We start from the raw sequence: 25,323 nt of genomic DNA, 5'->3' as shown, positions 1-25,323 counted from the left end.
GTGCATTAGAATTAAATTATTAAACTTTCATTTTGAGAAGTCCATCAGACCACAGCTTTACTTATTATTGTTATCTGGGGCTTTTCATTTGAACACAATGATACGTTTAACCAAATTGACAGCGAGATTTGTTAACTCTCTCCAGCTATCTGCATTGATGATATGCATACTCTAGATAAGATTTAACCAGATAATTTAACTTCTTTTACGCCCGTATTAACAAACATTACTGTGAGGTCTCACAGTGCGCGTGGACGCACAGGGTGACACACGAACCAATCACAGAGCCTATATTCAACGCTGTGCGTTCGATTTGTTGCTTCACTTATGTAAGCATCGGTTGTGAATACGGGCGTTATGCTATTCTGTTTGACTAAACAAGAAGTTAGTTACACGACTCAAAATAAAAATGACTCAGATTCGGGTGATTCAGTAGGTATCGCAACAAAATAATTCTTCATTACACATCAAAAATAGTGTACAGTTAAACTTATACCCAGTACAAAGTAGCAAAAACATACATTTTTGTTTTTATTTAGGTAAGCCCAGTTGAAAAATATTAACTTTTTGTACTAGGGGATTTTTGTACTAGGGGATTCACATTATTCATTTCTAAAATGTACAATGCAAACTAAATGGCTAAAATATCATTTTAAAGTCATAAAAACCGAATATACTATAGTATAGTCTTTAGTTATTGCCACAGCTGCACATATGGCACTGTTTGCAGTTACAAAGAAATTAAAATATAACAGCTGTGGGCTCTCATCTTCATTGCAGAGACGAAAACTGAATTATAATAAGTCCTTTATTCAAGTTGTAACAATAAATAGAAAAAAATATTGTTTTAACAATAATTTATTTACACTATTTACATAAATTTCTACGAATCATAGAGGAGGCCAGTATAAGGTGGCTTCGTTGTGCGCCGACTCAGGCAGCCATTTCAAATATTCGTCCAGCAAATCTGTAACAAAACAAGAAAATAAAGATTTTCATATTTGAAAATAGAGATGGGTTATACTAGGTTTTGATACAATATGATCGCCTCCAGTTTCCTCTCCTCGGTGATGGCCAGCGGGCCGGGGGCGTGGGGGCGCCCCCGCCTGCATTGCACAGGTCACCACCACCGTCGGACGGGAACAGCTGTGTGCTTCCAGCTGTTCCTGTCGCCCCCCGTCCTGGGGGGCTTGCAGGGCCCGCCATGTAGGCGGGCAATCGCCGGGAGGAGCTGTGGTAGAGAAGGCTTTGTCCGGAAACCCACAGTCTCCTCCCACTTATGGCGAGTGACGGAGCACCGCACAGTAGTTTGATTTTAATAAAAGGTGGACATACGATCGAAAGTCATAATTTCTTAACAAAAATTGTTTTGGATAGCATTTTGAATGCTGATCAACATTTGTCATTATGCATTTTTCGATAAAACGAGCCTTTCATGCTTAAAAAAAATATGACAAGAAAATTTGTATGGAGAAAAATCTTTTTTATTTTTTTTCTGGCTACTGTTGCAAACTGTAGCGGTCAAACCTTATGTAGTCGTAAGTACCTATGGTGCCTAACATTACGACATAAATACTTTTTGCGGGCACGCGCGGCGAAACGAGTAATGGACATGCAAAATTTTAAATATTTTTATTTATTCATTATTGATTTTAATGCACTTAAAGTAATTATTAATAGATAAATATACTTAGTCTAACATACTACAGCCCCCTATTACCTCATTTCACGCTAAAACCTTTCAAACTAGAACCTAAGTTTGTAGGTACTAGGTAGTCTAAGTTGTTTTTATTGTCATTATAATATTCACTACTGGTCTACTGGTTATCGTGTAAGATAGATTAGGTAGATATCAACCCTTTACCTAGGTATATACCTACTTCTTGGCACTTATAATACCGACATACATGATTAAAAAAAGTCTTCAAGCAAGAATCCTTGACTTCAATGGTTATGAAAGATTTTTTAACTTTCTAGAGTAGTCCTGAATAGATCCTTAAATCATTTTGACTGTCATAATCGATTACAGTAGGTAGCGGGATAGTTTCAATTTTGATAGAACTGTAATTTCCAGTTCTTCTGTTGAATAGTCTTATACTTTCACAAAAATATTATTTTTCTTTGGCTCCTTTAAAGAGGTCACAGTGTGTTATGGGACTGTATAAACGGACATTCTCATTGATTTGATGAAACGTATAGAGCTCAGTTATACAAACATGATAGTAAAACTCCCGTTTGAAAATTCCAAGTAGTTTTCACGGTATAAAAATTGAAAGTTACCTATTTTTTTACTTCAAAATTATGCAAAAATATTCTCACTCGTTAACTAATAACATTTAATTCAGAATTGTTATAATACTTCATAGAGCTCTTAAAACTACACGTAATAAGCATATTAAGTGCTTCGTAAACGCATTCAGTTAATTAGGAAAAATGATTTTAGTGATTTTTGTTTTTATTTTTTTTCTCAATTATACCTTAATATATGCAAACATTTTTAATTGCAAGATATAGTCTGATATTTAATCTAATTGTATTAATAAAATCAGCTTTAAACTCCGTGATATATTTGAGAAAAAACATAAAACGTCTTAATAAAATTTTTACGCGTCTAGAGTCGACAATTTTGGAAGGAATAATTCATGTCTAAAAAGTTTCAAATCCCGCCTCTTATGTGCATAGTGTTGAAGGTTCTAAAAAGTCACATTCACATTGTTTTTAACCGACTTAAAAAAAAGGAGGAGGTTCTCAAGTCGAGTCTTTTTTCTTTTTTAACACTCTTATATTGACTTAAGTTGTATGTAAGTAACTAACTAAAAAAGTATGTAAACAAATCTAGGAAGTCGAATTTAGCCTACCTTTAATAATTTTCTCATCGATTTGAAACCTGTGTAAATTTAATGTCAATACAATAATTTCGTACAATCGAGCTGATGATATTTAAACATCCAAAAGAAATATTGCTATTACAAAGTGACGGGAAATTTACAATTCTATATGGCGCATATTTTCAATTTGATTTTCCTCAAATATATCACGGAATTTAAAGCTGTTTTTTTTTATACAATTAGATTAAATATCAGACTATATCTTGCAATTAAAAATGTTTGCATATATTAAGGTATAATTGTCAAAAAAAATAAAAACAAAAATCACTAAAATCATTTTTCCTAATTAACTGAATGCGTTTACGAAGCACTTAATACGCTTATTACATGTAGTTTTAAGAGCTCTATGAAGTATTATAACAATTCTGAATTAAATGTTATTAGTTAACGAGTGAGAATATTTTTGCATAATTTTGAAGTAAAAAAATAGGTAACTTTGAATTTTTATACCGCGAAAACTACTTGGAATTTTCAAACGGGAGTTTTACTATCATGTTTGTATAACTGAGCTCTATACGGTTCATCAAATAAATGAGAATGTCCGATTATAGAGTCTCATAACATACTGTGGAGGTGTAAGTTTCTTTCCCTTCGTCTAAAAAGATAACGTACATAACACCTTTATTAGTAGCCTCAAACATAAAGCATAAAGCATACCTTTACCCAATCATCGAACTGAGAAAAATCTGAAATCCGACATTTATCACCTTCTTCCATTCATGTCTTCAATTATTATCTTCGTTCGAAAACCAAATCAAAAAAAGATATTTTAGCCTATTCACTTATCTTGATCAGAGTGTTCAAAACAATCAAAGTCACTCACATACTTACTTTTTCCGAAAGAATCCAATAGGCAGGTTTGCAGTACACCAAAATGTTATCACATTATCTGCACCATGTATCAGCAGTTTTTGTGTACGTTAGCTGGCATATAAAACTATAGGTACATAATGGATCTGCAATAATGTGTGGCAATAGGGCTCGGAAACGTGGCCTCTCAATATAGGCCTTATAAATAATCTCAAAATTGCACAACGTGCTATGGAGAGGGCTATGCTCGGTGTTTCTTTACAAGATCGAATCAGAAATGATGAATGAAATGATTTTGTGAAAGTATAAGACTATTCAACAGAAGAACTGGAAATTACAGTTCTATCAAAATTGAAACTCTCCCGCTACCTACTGTAATCGATTATGACAGTCAAAATGATTTAAGGATCTATTCAGGACTACTCTAGAAAGTTAAAAAATCTTTCATAACCATTGAAGTCAAGGATTCTTGCTTGAAGACTTTTTTTAATCATGTATGTCGGTATTATAAGTGCCAAGAAGTAGGTATATACCTAGGTAAAGGGTTGATATCTACCTAATCTATCTTACACGATAACCAGTAGACCAGTAGTGAATATTATAATGACAATAAAAACAACTTAGACTACCTAGTACCTACAAACTTAGGTTCTAGTTTGAAAGGTTTTAGCGTGAAATGAGGTAATAGGGGGCTGTAGTAAGTTAGACTAAGTATATTTATCTATTAATAATTACTTTAAGTGCATTAAAATCAATAAAGAATAAATAAAAATATTTAAAATTTTGCATGTCCATTACTCGTTTCGCCGCGCGTGCCCGCAAAAAGTATTTATGTCGTAATGTTAGGCACCATAGGTACTTACGACTACATAAGGTTTGACCGCTACAGTTTGCAACAGTAGCCAGAAAAAAAATAAAAAAGATTTTTCTCCATACAAATTTTCTTGTCATATTTTTTTTAAGCATGAAAGGCTCGTTTTATCGAAAAATGCATAATGACAAATGTTGATCAGCATTCAAAATGCTATCCAAAACAATTTTTGTTTCGGTGAAATTATGACTTTCGATCGTATGTCCACCTTTTATTAAAATCAAACTACTGTGCACCGTGGTCTTTTTAGTGGGTATGCCTCGTCCTTCTGACGTGGTGAGCCCCACATAACCTACCCTGTCCCCGCAGGGTAGGTATGCGATTCAACGCATTTTTTCCCCGTAAAAAAAAAAAAAAAAAAGGTAAATTTGATACTAGGTGCACCTATTCCTAGTATTTATTAATACTCGATCCAAATACCTATTCCACCTAGTACGTAGTAATTTAGCATACTTGACGCGACTAGTGCGGACTAATCCACGTAATATGACTTTAAAATACAATTTTTTTTAAAGATACAACCGTGGTATGAATAATGCAATTTGAAATTGAATAATAATTCCTCCCTTCATACTTCAACAGGCTTTGGACTGTCAACTTAATAAAAGATATCAATTTCATAAAAATATTTACATATTTTTTCTTGCTTAAATGAATATGGTTTGACTACGTTTGTGTGCGTTTGCTTCGTCGCACTCAAATTTGTTTGGTCAGACAGAGACGGAGTGAATCTCTACGTTCGCACATAAGCTTAGCGAGAAATACTATGTGCGCGTAATACACGACTACGGATTACGCAATAATAACCTCTATTACTTTGATGGTAGGGTCGGAAATCTTGTAATTTATAAAATACTAGGTGGATCAAGTATTTAAAAAATTGGAATAGGTGCCGCCTAGTACTGTAAAATACCTAGTGTGTGGATCTGTTCTAGTAAATACGTCTCATCTCTATTTGAAAAGTCTATTTGAACCGTGAATGTCCAGCTTTAGAAAGGACCACTTGCTTTTTAGATTCATTTGAATTTAACTACAAATAATGGTTTTTGAATATCTCACAAAAAAAGATAGTTGGCAACACTAGTCAATTGACACTCTTTATGAGCTGTCAAATACTACACCCATAGATTTTATTAAGGTAACTGTATGACGTCACTAGTTCGCGATTTTTTCCATCATACACAAATTGTGGTCAAATACCTGCCTTGTTATGCATAAAAAAAAAAAAGATTTCATAAGTGCCCCCGCGCATTAGGCGGCCACGTCGCTGTGGTTAACAAAATATGTAATGTATAATGTGGCACTAACTATTAATTTATTGATTTTCAAGCTACTAAAACCAGGCCCGCGATGACACCCCACAGGATTACTATTCGACAAGGCCTCACATTACGAGCGAGCGCTCACGCACGCGTATTCTTGTGTATGATGGAAAAAATTAGCCCTATGGCTTCGGCGCAGTACCGGTCACTGACGTTTGTCAACAAAATGGTGCTCGACTCTTGAGACAAGCTAAATTACACCATATTGTTAATGACATTGAGCATACATTTTTTTAACACGTTGGACGCCACACGGCTCACCGGTGAGCCTCGAACAATACAATTTCCATTGTGTCTAGCGTCTCGGCGTTCAATGACTTAAATACCTTCGCGAAGTAAACCTTCTGTACGTAGTACTTATTATTATTCTGTGTTAAAACCTAATTTTAATTAAAACTAACTCAGTTTTCAAAATATTCGTCTCTTGACATTGGGTTCATCCAAGTTAAGAATGTAACATCTTTGCAATGTCTCAAATATACTCACAATTAGACTCCTCTTCCCAAACTTTCTTCAACGCGTCTCTAGTGCCCGCTCTCTTCATGATCAGTGCCTTCAACAAGATCTCCGTTCGTGGTTGTAACTTCGCCCAGCTCTTGATCATGGTAGACGGTGGCGATAGGAGGGACGACGCGTACTTCTGAAGCTTGGGAAATACCGCCCCTTCTAACAGGAATCTGGCGAACCATCTGTTGATAGAAAAGATGATGAGTTAGTAAAATAAATGCAATATGCAAATTTGGATTTCATTCTGTGTGCATCTCACTGCATTTTATTTAGGGGTACTGTGGCGTAAACGTTTGAATATTTTCAAAGTGAGTAGCGTATATTTTATTACTATTTAGGCGTACGCTTTCGTGTACGATCAACTACATTAAACAATGTTCAGGAGACAATTTATAATATTTACCAATAGATGGCGCAGTATTAAACAAAATTTTGTTTGTTTCAACGAAAATACGTCCACTGCTATGCAAAAGGCACAAGGTGGTGGTATTACTCTACTGGTCGCATCGAGGCTTCACCAGAACGTCAGTGTACCGAGTAGGAGGAGGCCTTAAGGCCCATAGTACCCTCTCGAGAACATTTGAGGCCTGAGGGCCATTGAGAAATGTTCTCTTCAACGAGCTATATGCCCCGCCCACTACCACTTATGTTTGGCAATTCTACGGGCCATCCACTTTAGCAGCCTATGATGTTTGATAAATACGGGTAAAGTGTTTACTATCAGATTCTCACCTATACCGCTCTATTTTGTCCGGGTAGTCGATCTCAGTAACAGGCAGCTCCCACCCCGCGCGGCCGAAGGTCCCTTGGAAATGACACTTCACCCGCCCTGACAGCTCGTCGAATCGGGGCTCCGGGTCTGACAGCGGTTCACCTGTCAAGGTTTAGTTCTTCTTTTATTATAATAGACGGTGCTGTTTGCTTCCACTTTAAAACCAGTGTAAAGTAAGCAATGATATTCAAATACATGACAAGATTCAAAAGATGATTATTTGATGAATGTAAAGATGTGGCACTTTACTGAAACATTACGCAGACTTCTTGAGAGAACTTGAAAAGTGATGTTGCACTGTTTTGTTTCATTTGCCTACACCCATGCTCACGAACATTTAATGGTTAATAATCCACCATTATTACACATTAATTGTCGGCTAAACACATATTTTAGAAAACATAAGAAGACCCAAGCTTAGTTCTTGAGATAATCTAAAGCGACGTTGCTGTAATTTGTTTCATTTGCCTACACTCATGTACGTTCACGAACACAACGAATAAATCCACTTAATAGTCAGTATGATCATGACTTCCACTTTTCCGCCAAGAAGTCCGTCGCGCAAAACTTCTACCTGACAGCCAATGTTCTGAAATTTCTGTTTATTTTTAACTCACCTAAATTACAAAGCTGCGGCACATAAACCGGCAACCACTCCGGCTCAATAGCGGTCACGTTTCGCATCACCATCTTGCGTCGGTCCTCCGAGCCAGTTTCATACAACTCCTGGTACACCACCCATTCGGGGATTGTCTTCCGAAGAATAGACTCAGAGTGAAGGTGCACTGGTTCTTCTAAGTCGCCGCAGTGGTACGCGTATTTGAATTTGCGTTTATCTTCGCCTGTGGACAAGGAGGAAAACTAATGTTACAAAGTGTAATAGATTAAACAACAACAACCGTCACTATGGGCCCAATATCGAAATCCGAAAAAATCTGCCTTGGGTTCTGAAAATGGCCAAAGGACCAACTGGGGAAAAACTGAATATACCTGTATCAGAAGGTAGTATAACCTGTATCAGATGGTAGTATACCTGTATCAGTCAGGTGGTAGTATACCTGTATCAGGCGATAGAATACCTGTATCAGGTGCTAGTATACATGTGGCAGGTGCTAGTAAACCTGTATCTGGTGTTAGTATACCTGTACAAGCTGAAATCAATTGAATCCGATTCGCACGTGGCCGGCTTATCTGTCTTTAATTTGATATAATGAAATCTTTTGGAATGATTTTTTTACTACCCTCTTTAACCTCCTACGGATAGGCCTCGCCTATTTTCCCGTCTCTTGATGATGATGTCCAGGAGAAGACTGCTATAAGCTGCAATACCTCATGATTACCTTCCTTGACCGCTGCCGCCTGACCTGACCTACGCCTTGGCTGCCGCCGCGCCCGCGACGCTGAGGGTGATCTCGGAGGTCAGCTGCTTGCGGAGCTATGGCCTATATCGTGGGATGAGTTAGGAGCTCAAATTTTCCCAATTATAGGGAGCGAGGAGAATGTAGATCAAATAGGGTCTTCTTCCTATAGTGGAATCAAAATGACTTAATGATATTCTTCTTTACTGTCATAATACTCTTGACAGTCCGTTCATGTAGGGAGCCACCTGCAGCTGACTTGATCTACTTGACTTGGTCTATCCATAGAGCGACTTGGTGACTTCTACTCTCTCCTGCACCACAAGCAGCTCTATGGAGCTCTAAAGATCTGATGATGCTGATTTACTGCTCAGTCTTGAGCTGGTCAAGAAAGATCTGATGATGATGATTATTGCTACCTTATTTGCCTGATGTCCTCTACTCTACCCTGTGCTTTGTGGCGTTCTATAGACCTGATGATGATTATCCTTACCTTCTTTGTCCTCGTCAAGGGCTACCTTTCTTGCAACCTGGTCTCTTGATGATGACATCCAGCTCTCCTGACTCCTGTCCTGACTGCTGTAAGCTGCAATGTTGATGATAGTCACCTTCCTTGACCTCCTGGAGGCCTATCTTCCGAGCCACCTGGTCTCCCAGCCCGCTGAGCAGCAGCTGGCGCAGCAGGCGCGCCTGTGCGTCGGCCGGCGGCTGCAGCGCCGGGGCCGCCGCCGCGCCCGCCACGCTGAGGTTGATCTCGGAGGTTAACTGCTTACGGAGCTATGGCCTATCTCTTGGGGCTATGGAGTTCAAGTTTTCTCAATTATAGGGAGCGAGGGGAGTGTAGACCAAATCCTCCATTGCCTCTGGCAAACTAAAGGGTCTTCCTCCTACAGTGGAATCAAAATGACCTGATGAGAAGAAGATGATGTAAAGAAGAATCTTTACAGTCACTACACTCTTGACAGAGGGGTCGTGTGGTAAAGGGTCGCCCATAGCAGTCTTGATCTGGTCTTTCCATAGTGCGTCCTGGTGACTTCTACACTGCCCTGCACCAAAAGCTGCTCTATGGAGCTATAAAGACCTGTTGATGCTGATTATCCTAATCTTCTTTGTCCTCATCAAGGTCGGTCTTCCTCATGACCTGGTCTCTTGATCGTGACTGCTAAAGACTGAAAAGATGCTAATTGTTACCTTCTGTCTCTTGAAGATGATATCCAGGAGTAGACTACTACAGGCTGCAATAACTCACCATTTCCTTCCTTGATCTCCTCGAACCCTATCTTTTTGGCGACCTGGTCTCTTGATGACGGAGTCCCGCAAACTGCTAAAGGCTGCAATGTTGATGATAGTCACCTTCCTTGACCTCCTGGAGGCTTATCTTCCGAGCCACCTGGTCTCCCAGCCCGCTGAGCAGCAGCTGGCGCAGCAGGCGCGCCTGTGCGTCGGCCGGCGGCTGCAGCGCCGGGGCCGCCGCCGCGGCCGCCACGCTGAGGGTGATCTCGGAGGTTAACTGCTTGCGGAGCTATGACCTATATCGTGGGATGAGTATGGAGCTCAAGTATTCTCAATTATAGGGAGCGAGGGGAGTGTAGACCAAATCCTCCATTGCCTGTGGCAAACTAAAGGGTCTTCCTCCTATAGTGGAATCAAAATGACCTGATGAGAAGAAGAAGATGATGTAAAGAAGAATCTTTACAGTCACTACACTCTTGACAGAGGGGTCGTGTGGTAAGGGGTCGTGTGGTAAGGGGTCGCCCATAGCAGTCTTGATCTGGTCTTTTCCATAGCGCGACCTGGTGCCTTCTACTCTGCCCTGCGTCACAAGGTGCTCTATGAAGCTCTAAAGACCTGGTGATTCTGATAATTATTACCTTTGTTGACTTCCTTGCGACCTTCCTTCTTAGGGACCTGGTCTCTTGATGATGACGTGAAGCAGTGGACTGCTATAGACAGCAAAGGTGCTCATCATTACCTTCTTTAACCACCTCGACCATGGTCTTCCTGGTGACTTGGTCTCTTGATGATGACATCCAGCTCTCCTGACTCATGACCATGTTGCTGATTCTTACCTTCCTTGACCTCCTGGAGCCCTATCTTCCTGGCGACCTGGTCTCTTGATGACGGAGTCCCGCAGTCTGCTAAAGGCTGTAAAGATGCCCATGGTTACCTTCCTTGACCTCCTCGAGCCCTTTCTTCCTGTCTCTTGATGATGACGTCCCGCAGTAGACTGCTATAGGCTGGAAAGGGCTCATGATTACCTTCCTTGACCTCCTCGAGGCCAATCTTCCGGGCCAGCTGGTCGGCCAGCCCGCTGAGCAGCAGCTGGCGCAGCAGGCGCGCCTGTGCGTCGGCCGGCGGCTGCAGCGCCGGGGCCGCCGCCGCTCCCGCCACGCTGAGGTTGATCTCGGAGGTTAACTGCTTGCGGAGCTATGACTTATATCCTGGGATGAGTATGGAGCTCAAGTTTTCTCAATTATGGGAAGCGAGGGGAGTGTAGACAAAATCCTCCATTGCCTGTGGCAAACTAAAGGGTCTGCCTCCTATAGTGGAATCAAAATGACCTAATGATCTTCTTCTTTAGTGCTTACAATCTTGATAAAGTTGACGTGCAGGGAGCAGGGAGAGGGAGCCTATAGCAGTCTTGATCTGGTCTTTCCATAGCGCAACCTGGTGACTTTTACTCTGCCCTGCACCACAAGGAGCTCTAAAGACCTGATGATACTGATTTATTGCTACCGTCTTAGACCTCATCAAGGCTGATCTTCCTCATGACCTGGTCTCTTGATGACGACATCCAGCAGTAGACTACTAGAGGCTGAAAAGGTGCTCAAGCTCATCATTACCTTCTTTGCCCCCATCAAGGTCAACCTTCCATAGCGTCCTGGTCTCTTGATGATGAGGTGCAGCAGTAGACTACTAGAGGCTGAAAAGGTGCCCATGATTACCTTCCTTGACCTCCTCGAGGCCTATCTTCCGAGCCACCTGGTCTCCCAGCCCGCTGAGCAGCAGCTGGCACAGCAGGCGCGCCTGTGCGTCGGCCGGCGGCTGCAGCGCCGGGGCCGCCGCCGCACCCGCTATACTGAGGTTGATCTCGGAGGTCAACTGCTTGCGGAGCTTGCGGATTTCTTTGATGGCCTGTGGGCGATGATGAATGTGTCATGAGAAAACTGTACGTTACTTTACTTCTTATATTTTTGTCATCGTCACTACTTCTAAAGCCTGGTCCGTGAGCACGTAGAATTTTGTCCATTGACCCCAAGCTACCCATCCTTATCGCTCGCGCGTAATTACATTGCTGTCGCGACTGTGCGACCAGCGCCCGCAGTGAGTGTGCGAGCGCAACAGCAACATAATTACGCGCGAGCGATAAGGATGGGTAGCTTGGGGTCATTGGACAAAACTCTACGTGCTTAGAGACCGGGCTTTAGTCTAGTAGATATAGCTAGTCAATCGACATTCTATTTACGAGTTAACAAAACTCATAAGAGGCAAAAAAGGTTATGATGACACTTTTTGATAACTCAGTTGACTAAATATTATGTAAACACATTTGGAATAATAGGTAAATCGCTAAACTCAGTCAGTGCCTGAGGTATGGGAACGGCACAGGAGGAGTTACATTGACATATGTCAACATGACAGACAAATCTAGTCTCGCTGACGTTTGACCGTCACAAAAACACCCTCCCATGCCGCTTCCATACCACAGGCACTGACTGAATTTCTGGTGTCGTGGTGTCTTCCATATTTTTTCATAATAATTATCATAACCAATGCAATAAAACTCATATTTACCTTTTCTCTAAGCCCATACTTGGCGCAGAACAGCTCTTCCTCGCCATTAACAAAGGCATATTCTGCCGCGCCGACCGCTCTCAGCAATACTTCGGGGTCGCCGAGCAGTAGTGTTGCCAGTCGCCGGCCGCACTTACCTTTTCTCTTAGCCCATATTTGGCACAGAAAAGCTCTTCCTCGCCGAGCAGGAGAGTGTTGCCAGTCGCCGGCCGCACTTACCTTTTCTCTCAGCCCATATTTGGCACAGAACAGCTCTTCCTCGCCATTCATGTAAGCGTATTCCGCAGCGCCGACCGCTCTAAGCAATACTTCGGAGTCGCCAAGCAGGAGAGTGTTGCCAGTCGCCGGCCGAACTTACCTTTTCTCTCAGCCCATATTTGGCACAGAACAGCTCTTCCTCGCCATTCATGTAAGCGTATTCCGCAGCGCCGACCGCTCTAAGCAATACTTCGGGGTCGCCAAGCAGAAGAGTGTTGCCAGTCGCCGGCCGCACTTACCTTTTCTCTCAGCCCATATTTGGCACAGAACAGCTCTTCCTCTCCATTCATGTAAGCGTATTCCGCAGCGCCGACCGCCCTTAGCAATACTCCGGGGTCGCCGAGCAGTAGAGTGTTGCCAGTCGCCGGCCAGCTGTCCGCTTTGCCGGACATCACCTGGGGAAGGGTAAAAATTTTTTTGGTATGGCAATGTTTATAGCTTCATTTTGAAAGGGGATTTCACATTCGGCCTGATCATCACTTATTACCAGGTGGCCTCTTCTTTCTTCTTGTGGATAAAAAACGTTGCTTCCTCGTTGTGGATAAAAAAAGTTTTAACTACATTTATAAACAAAAACCTCCATCCACAAGGTGGACCGACATCACAAAGGTAGCAGGAAGACACTGGAAGCAGGCCGCTATCAACCGGTCAACATGGAAATCATTGGGGAAGACCGCTCCGCTTCGGTCTGCCTTGGATTCACCAAGGGTCTTAGGGGGTGGCATTTTTTGGCTCATAGGTTTCACACCCGGTGAATTTACCCCATATCTACCTTACCATCGCTTTTACATGACAAAAGATTTTCATAATATGGTCAATATTATAAAAATCTTTTATTTTGTCATCCAATTCAATGGATCACGACACGACTGACATCTCTTGCTACTGGGATCAAGCTACTTTGTTAGTTCAATGAAAGAATGAATGAACCATGTAGTGAATGAGTGAGCTCTTAACCCATTCTTCTTACCTCAGGAACAGTCAACGCAGAGACCAACGCAATGGTATACGGGAGGAGGTTCTGCTGATGGCTGAGTGCCAACATCTTGCCGTACCGAGGAAGCAAAGGGAAAGCCGACACTGCCTTGCCAAGTGGAGTCACTTTCAATACCTGTACAACAAAAGAAAGAGTTATTTTAGGTATCATCAGATCATTTGGTCTTCTCTACTGAAGAAAGACGTTCTGTTATTTACCAAAGGTCGATAGAAATTTGGCCTACAATCCCAGAAAAGTTCTTGATTGCCGACCACGGGACGGAAGACGTAGTGTGGACAGGCCCCCCACTAGATGGACTGACGATCTGGTGAAGGTCGCGGGAAGTAAGTGCGGGCAGCGCAGAACCGGTCGTTATGGAACTCCTTGGAGCAGCCCTTTGTCCAACAGTGGGCGTTATTTGGCTGAAACTCTGGCCAGACAGGAATAGATTTCTTGATAACAACTAAAGCCCGGTCCGTGAGCACGTAGAATTTTGTCCAATGACCCCTAGCTACCCATCCTTATCGCTCGCGCGTAATTATATTGCTGACGCGACTGTGCGACTGGCACGTGCAGTGAGTGTGCAAGCGCGATAGCAACATAATTACGCGCGAGCGATAAGGATGGGTAGCTAGGGGTCATTGGACAAAATTCTACGTGCTCACGGACCAGACTATAGTAAAGGGAAGATTTTTACGACTCACTGTCGCCATATTTGATTTGTTAACTGTCATAATAATAGACATGTTGACACCACCAATCAATTGACGTACTTTTTTAAACTGACAAAACGAAATGCTCCCATAGATTTTATATGGCACTACAAGCAAGTGACGTCACTATTTTGTAAACTCAAATAAACTATTTTTTTCAATTACAATGCGACCAAAAGTTAAATAAGTTTTTAATTAAGTTTTTAAGACCAGAATGAAGTCTTTTTAGAAAAGTTGTGATTTCGAATTATTGGAGAATGGTGTCAAATTGTCCATTATGCCATTCTCAAAATTAAGACAATTCTTTTGGCTCAAATATCATCAAAATCAGCCACGAGTCCGTGCACGAGTTTAGTCTTTAGTGTCACAAAGGAACAAATAAATACAAAGCAGTTGTCTTATAACTTACGTCTTCTTCGTCTTTTCTTTTTGATTCAGCTTTTTCTAATATCCCAAGAGTCTCGAGCCGTTTCTCTGCTAGACGCAGCTGCATTCTATCTGGAGCCGTTGGGAACGGGAAGTTCACCACCTGGAAAATAAATTATTTATGAATATACAAGAAAACGTGAATGCGCCTTACGGTTTAGAAAGAAAGAAAGATACATTTATTACAATGGACCTCACACAAATACAGGCAATCACATATAGACATGACAGTGGCACTTAATGTATATAAAAATGAAACCCGTTTTCCGTTGTCACGACATAACATGAAAATGGCTTGACCGATTTGGCTGATTTTTTTTTTGTAGTTTTCTAATACTCTGTACAAGGTTTTTACGGAAAAAAATATAAAGAAAACCTCTACGCTAAGGCGGTACGAAGTTCGCCGGGTCAGCTAGTAAAGGAAGAAAAACAAAAACAAGAGTAAACTTAGCAGTGCCACCTACTTACAAATAGGATGCCTACTGCAACGGGACCCCACTCAGCATATGCCGTGGCCCACGGTGACCAAGGCCATTGCGCTAGTTTTTAGTGTGCCCCATGCCGAGTGAGGGTCACGTTTAGAACTTGGCTATGACCACTCGTACCATTTGCATCACTCAAATGACTTGCACCACTAGGGCTACTTAAGTAAACCACTCGGGCCACTTAAGTACATCATTCGGGCCACTTAAGTATACTGGCACCACACCATAACCCACCTTATCAATGCCCATAGCGTGCATAGTCAGCACCAGATCATCCACCGGCCGACGGCAGACATCCGGCTGATAATGCGGCGGACAGTCGTGCTGGAAGACAGCGGTGCTGTACAATCTGTAAGCGTGGCCGCTGCTCACTCGGCCAGCGCGACCGGACCTCTGGTCAGCGCTCGCTTGAGACGTCCACACTATGCGCCATGCGCTCGCGCCGGTGACGTGGTCGTATACTCTGGAAGCAAGAGACATAGAAGTGTTAAAAACTACCATAAAATAAATTCTAATCGCCTAAGGTCCTAATAACTCCTGGTATAACTGGCACATTGACATACTGAAAACTTACGATTTATTCTAAGATTAATATTTACTCTTGTTTGATCAAATCCACTCTAAATGAAACAAGTAAATAAATGAGCGTTCATAAATTACGTCAGAGGTCAATAAAGTGTAACATTGTGTGACAACGGAAGGAGGGATTCTAAATTCTGTGATGTTACATTTCAATATCTAGATTATAGTTTTCGAAGAGTTCTTCGGAAACTTAACTCGCCTAACTGTGCGTAAGGTTTTCAGTTCAGTTTACTAAAAGTTAGGTAAATTAGATTAGGTTTTAAGACAGGTTAGGTTTTCAAAGAGTTTGGTGATATAGGTTTACAAAAAGTAAGGTGAGTTAGGTTTTCCAAGAGTTTGGCGAGTAAGATTTTCGAAAAAATAGGCGAGTTAGGTTTTCGAAGTGTTAGGCAAGTTACAAGTGGAGTACCTACACTTAAGTGATAGATTGTGATCATCACATCGCACCCTTAATAATATAGGGGCACAACTCAAAATTTTTGGTTTTTTACTTTTTGTACTAGAGAGGCACATTTTCGTCAGTTCTACAAGATGGCTTTCACAGAAATCGAAAACAATGATCAGATAAAAGAGTTCTACATTTTGTGCCCCTTCCATACTTTCGTCTATCTTCCCGCTAGAAGGGCTGAATCAGAGACATGCCGATATTTGTCGAATCCGGCCCCCGCGACTGTGGTCCAATTTGGAGTTGTGCCTTTGTGTGACAAACTTTTAAGTAAGTGTTAGTGAGCTAAGTCTAATTAATTCCATATATTTCTAATAATATGTTACATTTTCATTTTTATTACATTGATAAAGTCCCGTTAATCATAGAAAATTATAAAATATAACTTTAACTTTAGTTAGGCGGACCATGGATGGGTGTTTATAGTTAAATTTACAACTCTCCTATAGAAGTAATTTGCTTCTTGGTATTAATTTTCATACATATTGGTTGATTAGGAGCCTATAGAATGTTTTATCGCGATTCTAAGAAATTTTTTTTTTTAATTTTTTTTATTTTTTTTATTATTCATTATTGAGCAATTACATATTTGATCCAAATAGCGTCCTAAATCCTCTTTAGGTTTGTCTAGACGCTATTGTTCTCTATACAAATAAAAACAAACGTTTTAGTATAAGCATTCACAACACTTTCAAATATTATACAAAACATTATTTTAGCTTATTTTACATTAACATTATTTTACAAATAAAGCGGTGGTTATGAAATACTTCCCGACAAATAAACTAATGATTAATAAAATAAGAGACATACCTACGTGTTAAGGCTATTAACGTAAGGGTTGGCTTAATTTTCACAATTATAACAGAAAACCTTACAGAAAAAGTTTTTGTATGTTTTTTCTTTATTTGATGAAAAGCATATTTTTTATAGGGTAAGAGTCCCTATCTATCTAAATAAAAATATTTTGAATGCATAAAATTAGTATTTTCATGTCGGTTTTCTCAGAGAAATAGCTAATAGTCTTTATTTTAATCTAATTCGACATATCTAATAATTTTCTAGTATTCAGCACCCTACTCTTATACTGAATTGGCTATAAGCTACTATACCGCACAATAACTGTCCCCAATGTTATTGGGCGTAAATCAATATAAAAATCGAATAATACACTTATTTTTAAATATTAGAGAGCAATATTAGGGAATATGCCATATAAAACAATTCAGCCTAAGGATTAGATGGGCACAAGTACAAGTAATACCCAAAATCACAACAACAGAAATAGTAAAATAAAGGCCTAACTTTGAAATATTTTTTTAAACAATTTTTTTAAATACTCATAATCAATATTTTCAAAATGTCGTATGTCAAATTATATAACAGATACCAGTGATGAAGTATGCTTAATTTGAAAGTTGTAGCTGATAAAATAAAGATTTTAGAGCCAATTATGTAAAAAACCGCGATGCGCCGATTGGTTTTTTGGCTTTTCCCAAAAAACTGAATTTTGGAGTTGTGCCCATTCATTATTAAGGGTGCGACATATGAATTTACTTAATGTTCTGTACCGTGTTAGTCTATGACCAGGATCGCTAAAGTATCATGTTATGAAAAACTGACCTCATTTTCTTCTTCCCAGTATCCACCACATACTTCACAGCGGGTATGGTAAGCGAGGTCTCAGCGACATCAGTGCTGACCACGCATAATCTCGCACCAGGCGGTGCTGAAGCGAAGACCCTGGCTTGCTTGGCCGAGTTCAGCATGGAGTATAGAGGGAGCACCCATAATGGCTGCCGGCAGGACTTTATGGCGGGCGCTAGGGTGTCTTCTTCTGCGTCTAGAAGGAATGTGATGGATAATCTTAAAATTTTCTTCTAAAACGTGTCATCTTTTACAATGCGAGTTCGCTAACATAAGCCCCTATTACGGAACGTAGTTCAAAACTTAAGATTCAAGCATGATTCGCTGAACTGCAACATTTAAACCAATCTAGATATTGAATCAAGTTGCTAAGATCGATTCATATCGATTCATTCATATTCTGGCGAGCTAAGACGCGGGCAAAATACTTTACAGATGTCAGCAAAAGTTCGGACAAACACTGGATCTTATTCCCTTAGAAAATAGTGCTATTATTGAACAAGTGACTTTTCTGACTTTCTTTTAATTGTATTTGTTACAGTGGATGAAAATCATTGGTTGAATAGTTGCCAAATCAATTTGAACTCTATGCTATGAAGAATTGAAGATGTTGAAGAAATTTTAAACTTACCAGAATCGCTCAAGTGTCCCTCGCTATCGTCGTCTCCATCCACCAAGTCAGCTTGGCCATCATCATCCGGCATATCGTAATCATCCAAGTTGATCTTGGGCAACGATTTCTTTTTCTGCTTGGCTTTCCGCCTGGCTTTCCTCGCGCGTTTCATTTCTCTCTCTACCTAAAAACAGTGAAGAAAAAAAGTTTTTTATTTGTCGCTTTACACATAAAGCACCATCTATAGTTTCACATGCAAACTATGCCTTGGGACGAGCAAGTTCCCACATAAAATCATAGATGGCGCTATGTCTGTATTCTGTAGGACTGTTGATTTTTACTCGATTAATTTTTCCAACTGCGTGTGAGTAAAATTAAATATAATTAGTTATCCAAACCAGAGTCCGTTGTCCCTAAATATTTTAATAAAAATTACATCCATTTTGTAGTCTATTGTGATTAAATGTATGTAATTAGCTATCGTGCGTGATTTTATTAATATCATAAAACAAATAAATACCTCATCATCATCAGATTCGATATCATCAGGCTCGGAGTCCAAAGCGGCGTCGGCGTCGCTGACGGCTTTAGTCTTCGTGATGATCTTGGAGTAATCCACGTCTTTGCGGTACGGGAACGACGCTTTCAACTTGCGGACTAAGTAATTTACCTGAAATTAAATTAGATATGCAATTTTTAATTTTTATGCAAATTCTTGGTGTCCATACGAATAATGTCACGCCTTGCACGCACACGCTAAGTAGCAAAGTAGTATAATAAATAGAACTTGGTATCTGCCAATCTGTAGTCACTGACTCAACACGAAATCTCAGAAACTACAAGTGCTAAGAGACTCAAATTTTGCATGGGGGTTCCTTTCAGAATATTCCTTCCGCCTTTAAGACGGGATTTTGCAAAATTCAACCCTAAGGCGGTAAAACGGCATCCACGCGTACGAAGTCGCGGACCGCTAGTATTTGATATCTAGATAGTTTGGGATCTATTCAAGGGAAAATATGATAGTTTTTCTCCCGGTTTTTAAAAGCGGGCACATAAACTTGCGATTAAGATTTTATGCGAAACACTGATATTTACACGGGCGACGCCGCGGGCAAAAGCTAGTTAACAATAAATATACTACGCACCTCTTTTTGTCCAGTAACGAATATCAGAATACCTCCTTCGGGGAGTCTCGTGTGTATTTTCACTGTTTTCTTGTAGGCTTCTTTCAAATAATCACTGTATGTGTGTTTGTTGAAGTGAACAGTCACTGGAAACTGCCTCGAGTCTATCTGTAACATAAGTGGATTTAAATATAGATTTGCTGGTCAAAAAAGTCAAATAGATACATAAATAAAATAGTAGGGGATTCGAATGGGAGTCTCTCTATCTTTTGACGTTCTTACGTAGCGCCATCTATCCTCAAACTAAGAAAACGACATCTTCAAAATGGTTTCGATCTATTGCAATCTCTGCTATGTTCTACTACCCCCGGTTATGCATCTATTAGATAATGGAGTATCTTTTAGAGCAGGGTTTCCCAATTTTTCTTTGCCAAGGAACCCTAATTGATTATACTTTTCCTAGCGGAACCCCCGTACTACTCCGCCCGCACGCCCTGCCCCTCCCTTGTGCGTAAACAAGTCGGTGCGCGCGAACAACGACGCGTCGGTCACTAAACGAGGGAAATATTTTTTACGGAACCCTTGCGGCCTTTCCACGGAACCCCAGGGTTCCGCGGACCACCATTCGGGAACCGCTGTTTTAGAGAGCAATATGTTTTACTTGCTCTGGATGGCTTATGTATTATGAATGAAAAGCTGCAATGTGAAGACTTTTATGAAAATTGTTTCCATTAAAATTAAACTCTATTTTAATTTATAAAACTTTGGCACCACATACCTTTATAACTGGTGGTGGTTCTTTAAACAGCCTGGTGTTCTCCGTAAAGTCTTCCACTCTGAGGGTAGCAGACATGACAATAAGCCTCAGGGGATTCCCACGTTTTCTCCTCAGAGGAACAATCCTCGATAGCAAACCGAGAAGTATATCTGTATACACACTCCGCTCATGGGCCTCGTCGATTATTACTACTGAATACTTGCTGAGTAGAAAGTCTGATTGTATTTCTTTTAGCAGGACACCTGTGGGAAAAATATTATAGGTAATCAATGTGGAGGTACAGAAAGTTTTATGGTGAGGACTAGATTTTGTCATCTAGCTATATTTTTTGAAAGGCAATAGTTATTTTTGTGATTAATGAACAAGACTGGACCACTCCTTATCTTCCTGTACATAGTTTCGGTTCTCTGTCTCTGTCGCTCACGCTGACTTCTTACTTTGCGTGAGAGGGATGGAAACATTCGAAAGGACAACCCAGCTGATACTGTTACATTTCTCACAAGTACTTTACACAATATCTGACAATGTGCAGTTACCTTTGAGTTTAATTTCTGGTCACTGCCTCTTTTAACACCATTATATTTCTTGTTAGGTTATTCTTCTTCAATAAGAGGTGCTGTGCTGATTGAATATGAAAATAACTAAATTAAATGCCATACTAAAAAATTATCTGCAGTGTGCAAGGTTTTCCTACTAAGCTAAATATGCTTGTATCACGAGAGGGTTCACCACATTAGTCGAGCGGCGGTGGGGATCGAACCCGCATTCCTCGGATCGCAAGTCGACCAGTCCAACACCTTCAATCGGCTATCATGCAAGGTCGTATACAATCATAGTATACTAGTTTAATAAAAACAAAACTATGACGTACCATCGGTCATAAACTTGATCTTCGTGTCCTTTGTAGCGTTACCCTCGAACCGCATCAGGTAAGAAACCTCTTTGCTGCTCAGACCCAGTTCATGGCCCACTCTGGCGGCCATAGCCACGGTGGCCACTCGTCGCGGCTCCGTCACGGCTATCATCTTATGCTCAGCGTAACCAGCTTCATATAGGAATTGAGGTAACTGTGTTGTTTTACCGCTGCCTGGAATGGCGAGTAAATGAATGCTATTATTGCTGATGAAGTATCAGGGAATTTAAGCAAGGAGAGTTTGGGGGTTAAAAAATGTTGTACCTACACTACTTTTCATGAACTCTTTCAATTTATGTGTTTATTTCTTACTAGTCGAGAAAATCCTAGCTATATCCTTATTATGACACATTTATAACTTGTGCAATGGTGTGTAAGCTTTTAATGTATATTTAAAGATCTGAGAAATTAAAAAACAATACTGTGAAGTAGTAAGTGTGTTTTAAGAAAATAAGAGAAAAGCTATTCATATCTAATTTTCTTAGAGGTTGAATATTCATAGACTAATTAAAAAATTTTGACCTAATGGAACTTAACTTACCAGTTTCACCAGCAATAATAAGAAACTCATTTTCATTTACCAGCTCCATGATTCTCTGTTCTTCCCCCAAAATTGGCAATTTCAACCTAGCCACTTGGATTTTAGGGTCTCTTTTCACTTCTATGTGTATTGTGGGATGTTGCAGAAGTGGTTTCTTTTCTACCTTCAATTCTTCCGTTGGTTTTTTACCTTTTTTCTTTGACTTATTTTCTTTTGGTACATTTTTATCAACGTCTTCTATTTTTGTGGGCTCCGTCTCAGTTTCTGGTTCATTTTTAGGTTTTTTTTCTATGTCTAATGTTTCTACTGGAGTTTCAACAACCTCTGGTTCGCCTTCTGATTCAGATTCTGAACTGTCTTCTTCGTCTGAAGATTCCTCTAATCCTACCACATTTGGGTCATGTTTTGCCTTCTTTATTTTCTCTGATCTTTCAAGTTTTAAAAGTCTTAACCTCTTTTTTGCCCCTAAAATTTAAAGAAATATATATAAATAATTATAAACAGTATAATTTGATATTTTACCATTGTTAAATCAAACAATCAATTAACCAGCAATCAATCTAATTAAAAGAAGTCTATGTCGAAATTTTAAATAATTGTATTTATTAGAGAAAGATTAATTTTGTATTTGCCCACACAGTTAATAAACATTCAGAAGAGAACTTCTAAAATTACAAAACATAGCAAATTCTTACAAATTAGGTGGTGAGACTATTCATTTAGTAATTTAACAGAGAATAGTGACCATGTATTCAATATGACAATACCTGCAATACTGCTAAACTTCTTTTCAGTGGTTTCATTTTGTACAACTGGAGCCTCCAAATTGTATTCGTTGAGCTTCCTCAGACCGAGTGTCTGCATCGCAGAGATGGTTGTCATTTGACTCACTTCATTGGGCGACGCTTGTACTTGCGACAGAGATTCAAGGAGAGCTGCCCTCTGTAACACACAGTAAAAAATTTATGAAATATTTCCTTATAACTTTGAAGGGTTTTTCAATATTAATCTAAGCTATAAGATAAACCACTTTAAATATGTTTCTACCATTCTATAATATGTGAATAACTGATAATGTGATTCTGATTTTCTCATTTGGCCCTGGAGGACTCAAACTCATACACATCGAACGTCAACATTTGTTCTTATTTTATTGAATAAATTATTATTATGTTTGTACGCTTTGGAGCTCACGGGTCAAAAGTGGCCCGGTCCTTTATAAGGCTTGCGTGGGTATACAGATCCAACACGTAGAGGCCGTTTTAAGCGCAAAATAATCGACAAAAGTGAAAGTGGTGCACATGCTGGATCTAGTCTCTGACTATATCATGGGATTATTATTATTATTTGGCACATGAACTACCAAGTAATGAAATCTAATACCTCAACATGAAAAAATACTTACGTTTTCTTTCTTCTTTTTCTTCTCTACTATTTTCTCAAGCCTCTTCCTTTGGGCTTTAGAAAGAAATCTTGTTTTCTCCTTTTTTTCCGACACAATTTTTGTATCCCTTTTCTTGGAAGGCAGAACCAGGAGATTGCTTGCATCTGCAGTGCCATACTCATTGTGGGAAAACTCTACTTTTATCTGAAATTTTGAAGTGAGTACTAATTATGTAACACATATTATAAGAAATAGATAGTATTGAAGCTTTTATTGAAGTCTTAAATTGCTTTACTTTGCGACAAAAATTAAAAAACCTTAAAATATTACCTCATTGGTTTCTGTGTTATCAATGTTTGTTTTGACGACTTGTCGCGCTTTTGCATTATGTCCGCGTTTACCCATGATCACATTTAATATTGTTACCTTTAAATAATAAAAACACTACAGGAAATCTGTAATTATCATGGTATTTTTTCGAAAAACGTGTTCGCCCGTATATAACAATCGTGTCATGCGTGTTTGTTATGACTTTTTACTTTTTTTTTTTCATTTTCCAATTCAGTACTTGGAGTGCTGTGTTGAATAAACGTTAAAATAGTAACCACTAACAACAACTGTTGCCAGAAAACAAAATAATACCACTTTGAATGGTACTTAAACGTAAAACATACACAATATCTAAAAGTTGAAGTTAAAATTAAATAATATTTGTTTTGGCGAAAGTTGTGTAAACTTGAATATATTTTATTTATTAAAGTTATGATTGAATGTACATGAATAATAATATGTGTTAAATTGTTTAATTTTTAAATAACTGTTGCTAGAACTTGTATCACTTATTCACATGATTCACATTACATCCAATCTAGTTGACCAACTTAATATTCAAGAACTCAGCCAGTTCCCAACATCCCAACCACTGCTTCGGTAATTTTTAATGTTGATTCTGGCAACATTATTTCTTACTCAATTTCTGTTAGGCCAAGGTGCAAATAAAAAAATGAAGCTGTCAATATTTGGCCGGTCAAATAAATCGCATTAGAGATATAGTTCCAAAATACTGGACTGTCCTGTCGATGACATTGACAGTGGGGCGCCACCGTCAATACCGGATCGCTGGTTCAGATTTTTGCCATGTTGGAAACCATTATAGTTGAACGATGGTAGCGCCCCCCTGTCATTGAGTTTGGCGGGACAGTTCAGCGTGGGTCATCTATAGCTCCATTTGCGAGTGCGGCCTGGATGAAGGAACAGCCAACCATATCTTTTTTAATTGTCCTAAAATTGGATCCTCTTTATACGATTTTCTCCCTAAAACTTTCCCCCGTCCCTCTAATATTAAATGTGTACTTAACACCATTAACTGTCCTATTTTAAACTCACTTGCAAAATTCATTAATATTAACAAAATTAATTTGTAGGTTGTAAGGAAAAAATTGGCCTTGCAAAATTTATTAATCCCCTGTGACATTTTTTTTTTTCTTTTTTTCTTTCGTTTCAAACCACCCCCATCCCTCAACCCTTTCCCCAACCCCTGCTGTACAAAATTTTTGTGTTTCGTCTTTTTTGTGTTGTCTTGTCGTGATTGTGATTTGTGATGTCTTTTTTGTTTTAGGTCGATAAGTTCGCTTAGTCTTGTAGTTAAATTATTTTATTTGTCTCTATCACTGTGTAAAAGCTGCGCACGTGACATTGGCGGAACAGTGGCGAAAAAGCACAAGTTCATCGCCATCAATAAAAGAAGAAGAAGAAGAAGTAAATCCATAGAAAAAAAAAATCGGCAGAAAAATCAGAAAAATCGTCGTCCTTCGGAACGTGTTTATTTGTTTATTTTGTGAAAAAACTGAGTCTGAAACTTTTGTAGAAACCCTCGGCAAAAATGTTACGATCATATAGCGAAATATCCAGAAGTGCTATATTTATAAACAGAATCGAAGACATTTCATTAGCATGGTGCAGCTCTCACCTCGGAGCTCGTATTGATAGTGGTATTCATTTTTATGAATTTTCGGGAAATCTCAACTGTCTAGACAAACGACTCGACTTCAATGAAAGTTTTCTCAAAACTCCTACATCCAGTCCCAGTTCGACATTATTAACGAAAAAAGCAAT

At 39.5% G+C, this 25,323-nt stretch overlaps 1 protein-coding gene across 1 annotated transcript; it reads right to left on the bottom strand.

Annotated features, from left to right (window-relative positions):
- Nucleotides 1-842: 842 nt before the first annotated feature.
- LOC135082223 (probable ATP-dependent RNA helicase kurz) lies at nucleotides 843-23,714 on the bottom strand. The gene is made up of 19 exons (XM_063976989.1): nucleotides 23,539-23,714; nucleotides 23,230-23,412; nucleotides 22,592-22,766; nucleotides 21,825-22,289; nucleotides 21,242-21,457; nucleotides 20,371-20,612; nucleotides 19,614-19,760; nucleotides 18,989-19,138; nucleotides 18,487-18,652; nucleotides 17,832-18,051; nucleotides 15,416-15,644; nucleotides 14,680-14,799; nucleotides 13,552-13,692; nucleotides 12,821-12,976; nucleotides 11,474-11,663; nucleotides 7,788-8,012; nucleotides 7,131-7,272; nucleotides 6,378-6,580; nucleotides 843-967 (listed from the first exon to the last, which is right to left on the bottom strand). The coding sequence occupies exons 1-19, from the start codon at nucleotides 23,611-23,613 to the stop codon at nucleotides 891-893; spliced, it is 3,522 nt and encodes a 1,173-aa protein (XP_063833059.1). The 5' UTR covers nucleotides 23,614-23,714; the 3' UTR covers nucleotides 843-890.
- Between the last annotated feature and the right edge of the window lie 1,609 nt (nucleotides 23,715-25,323).

The sequence above is a fragment of the Ostrinia nubilalis genome, chromosome 21 (genome assembly GCF_963855985.1).
Source record: "Ostrinia nubilalis chromosome 21, ilOstNubi1.1, whole genome shotgun sequence".
Lineage (NCBI taxonomy): Eukaryota > Metazoa > Arthropoda > Insecta > Lepidoptera > Crambidae > Ostrinia > Ostrinia nubilalis.
Note: the sequence above shows the minus strand (reverse complement) of the source record. Positions and strands in the feature narration are given on the sequence as shown.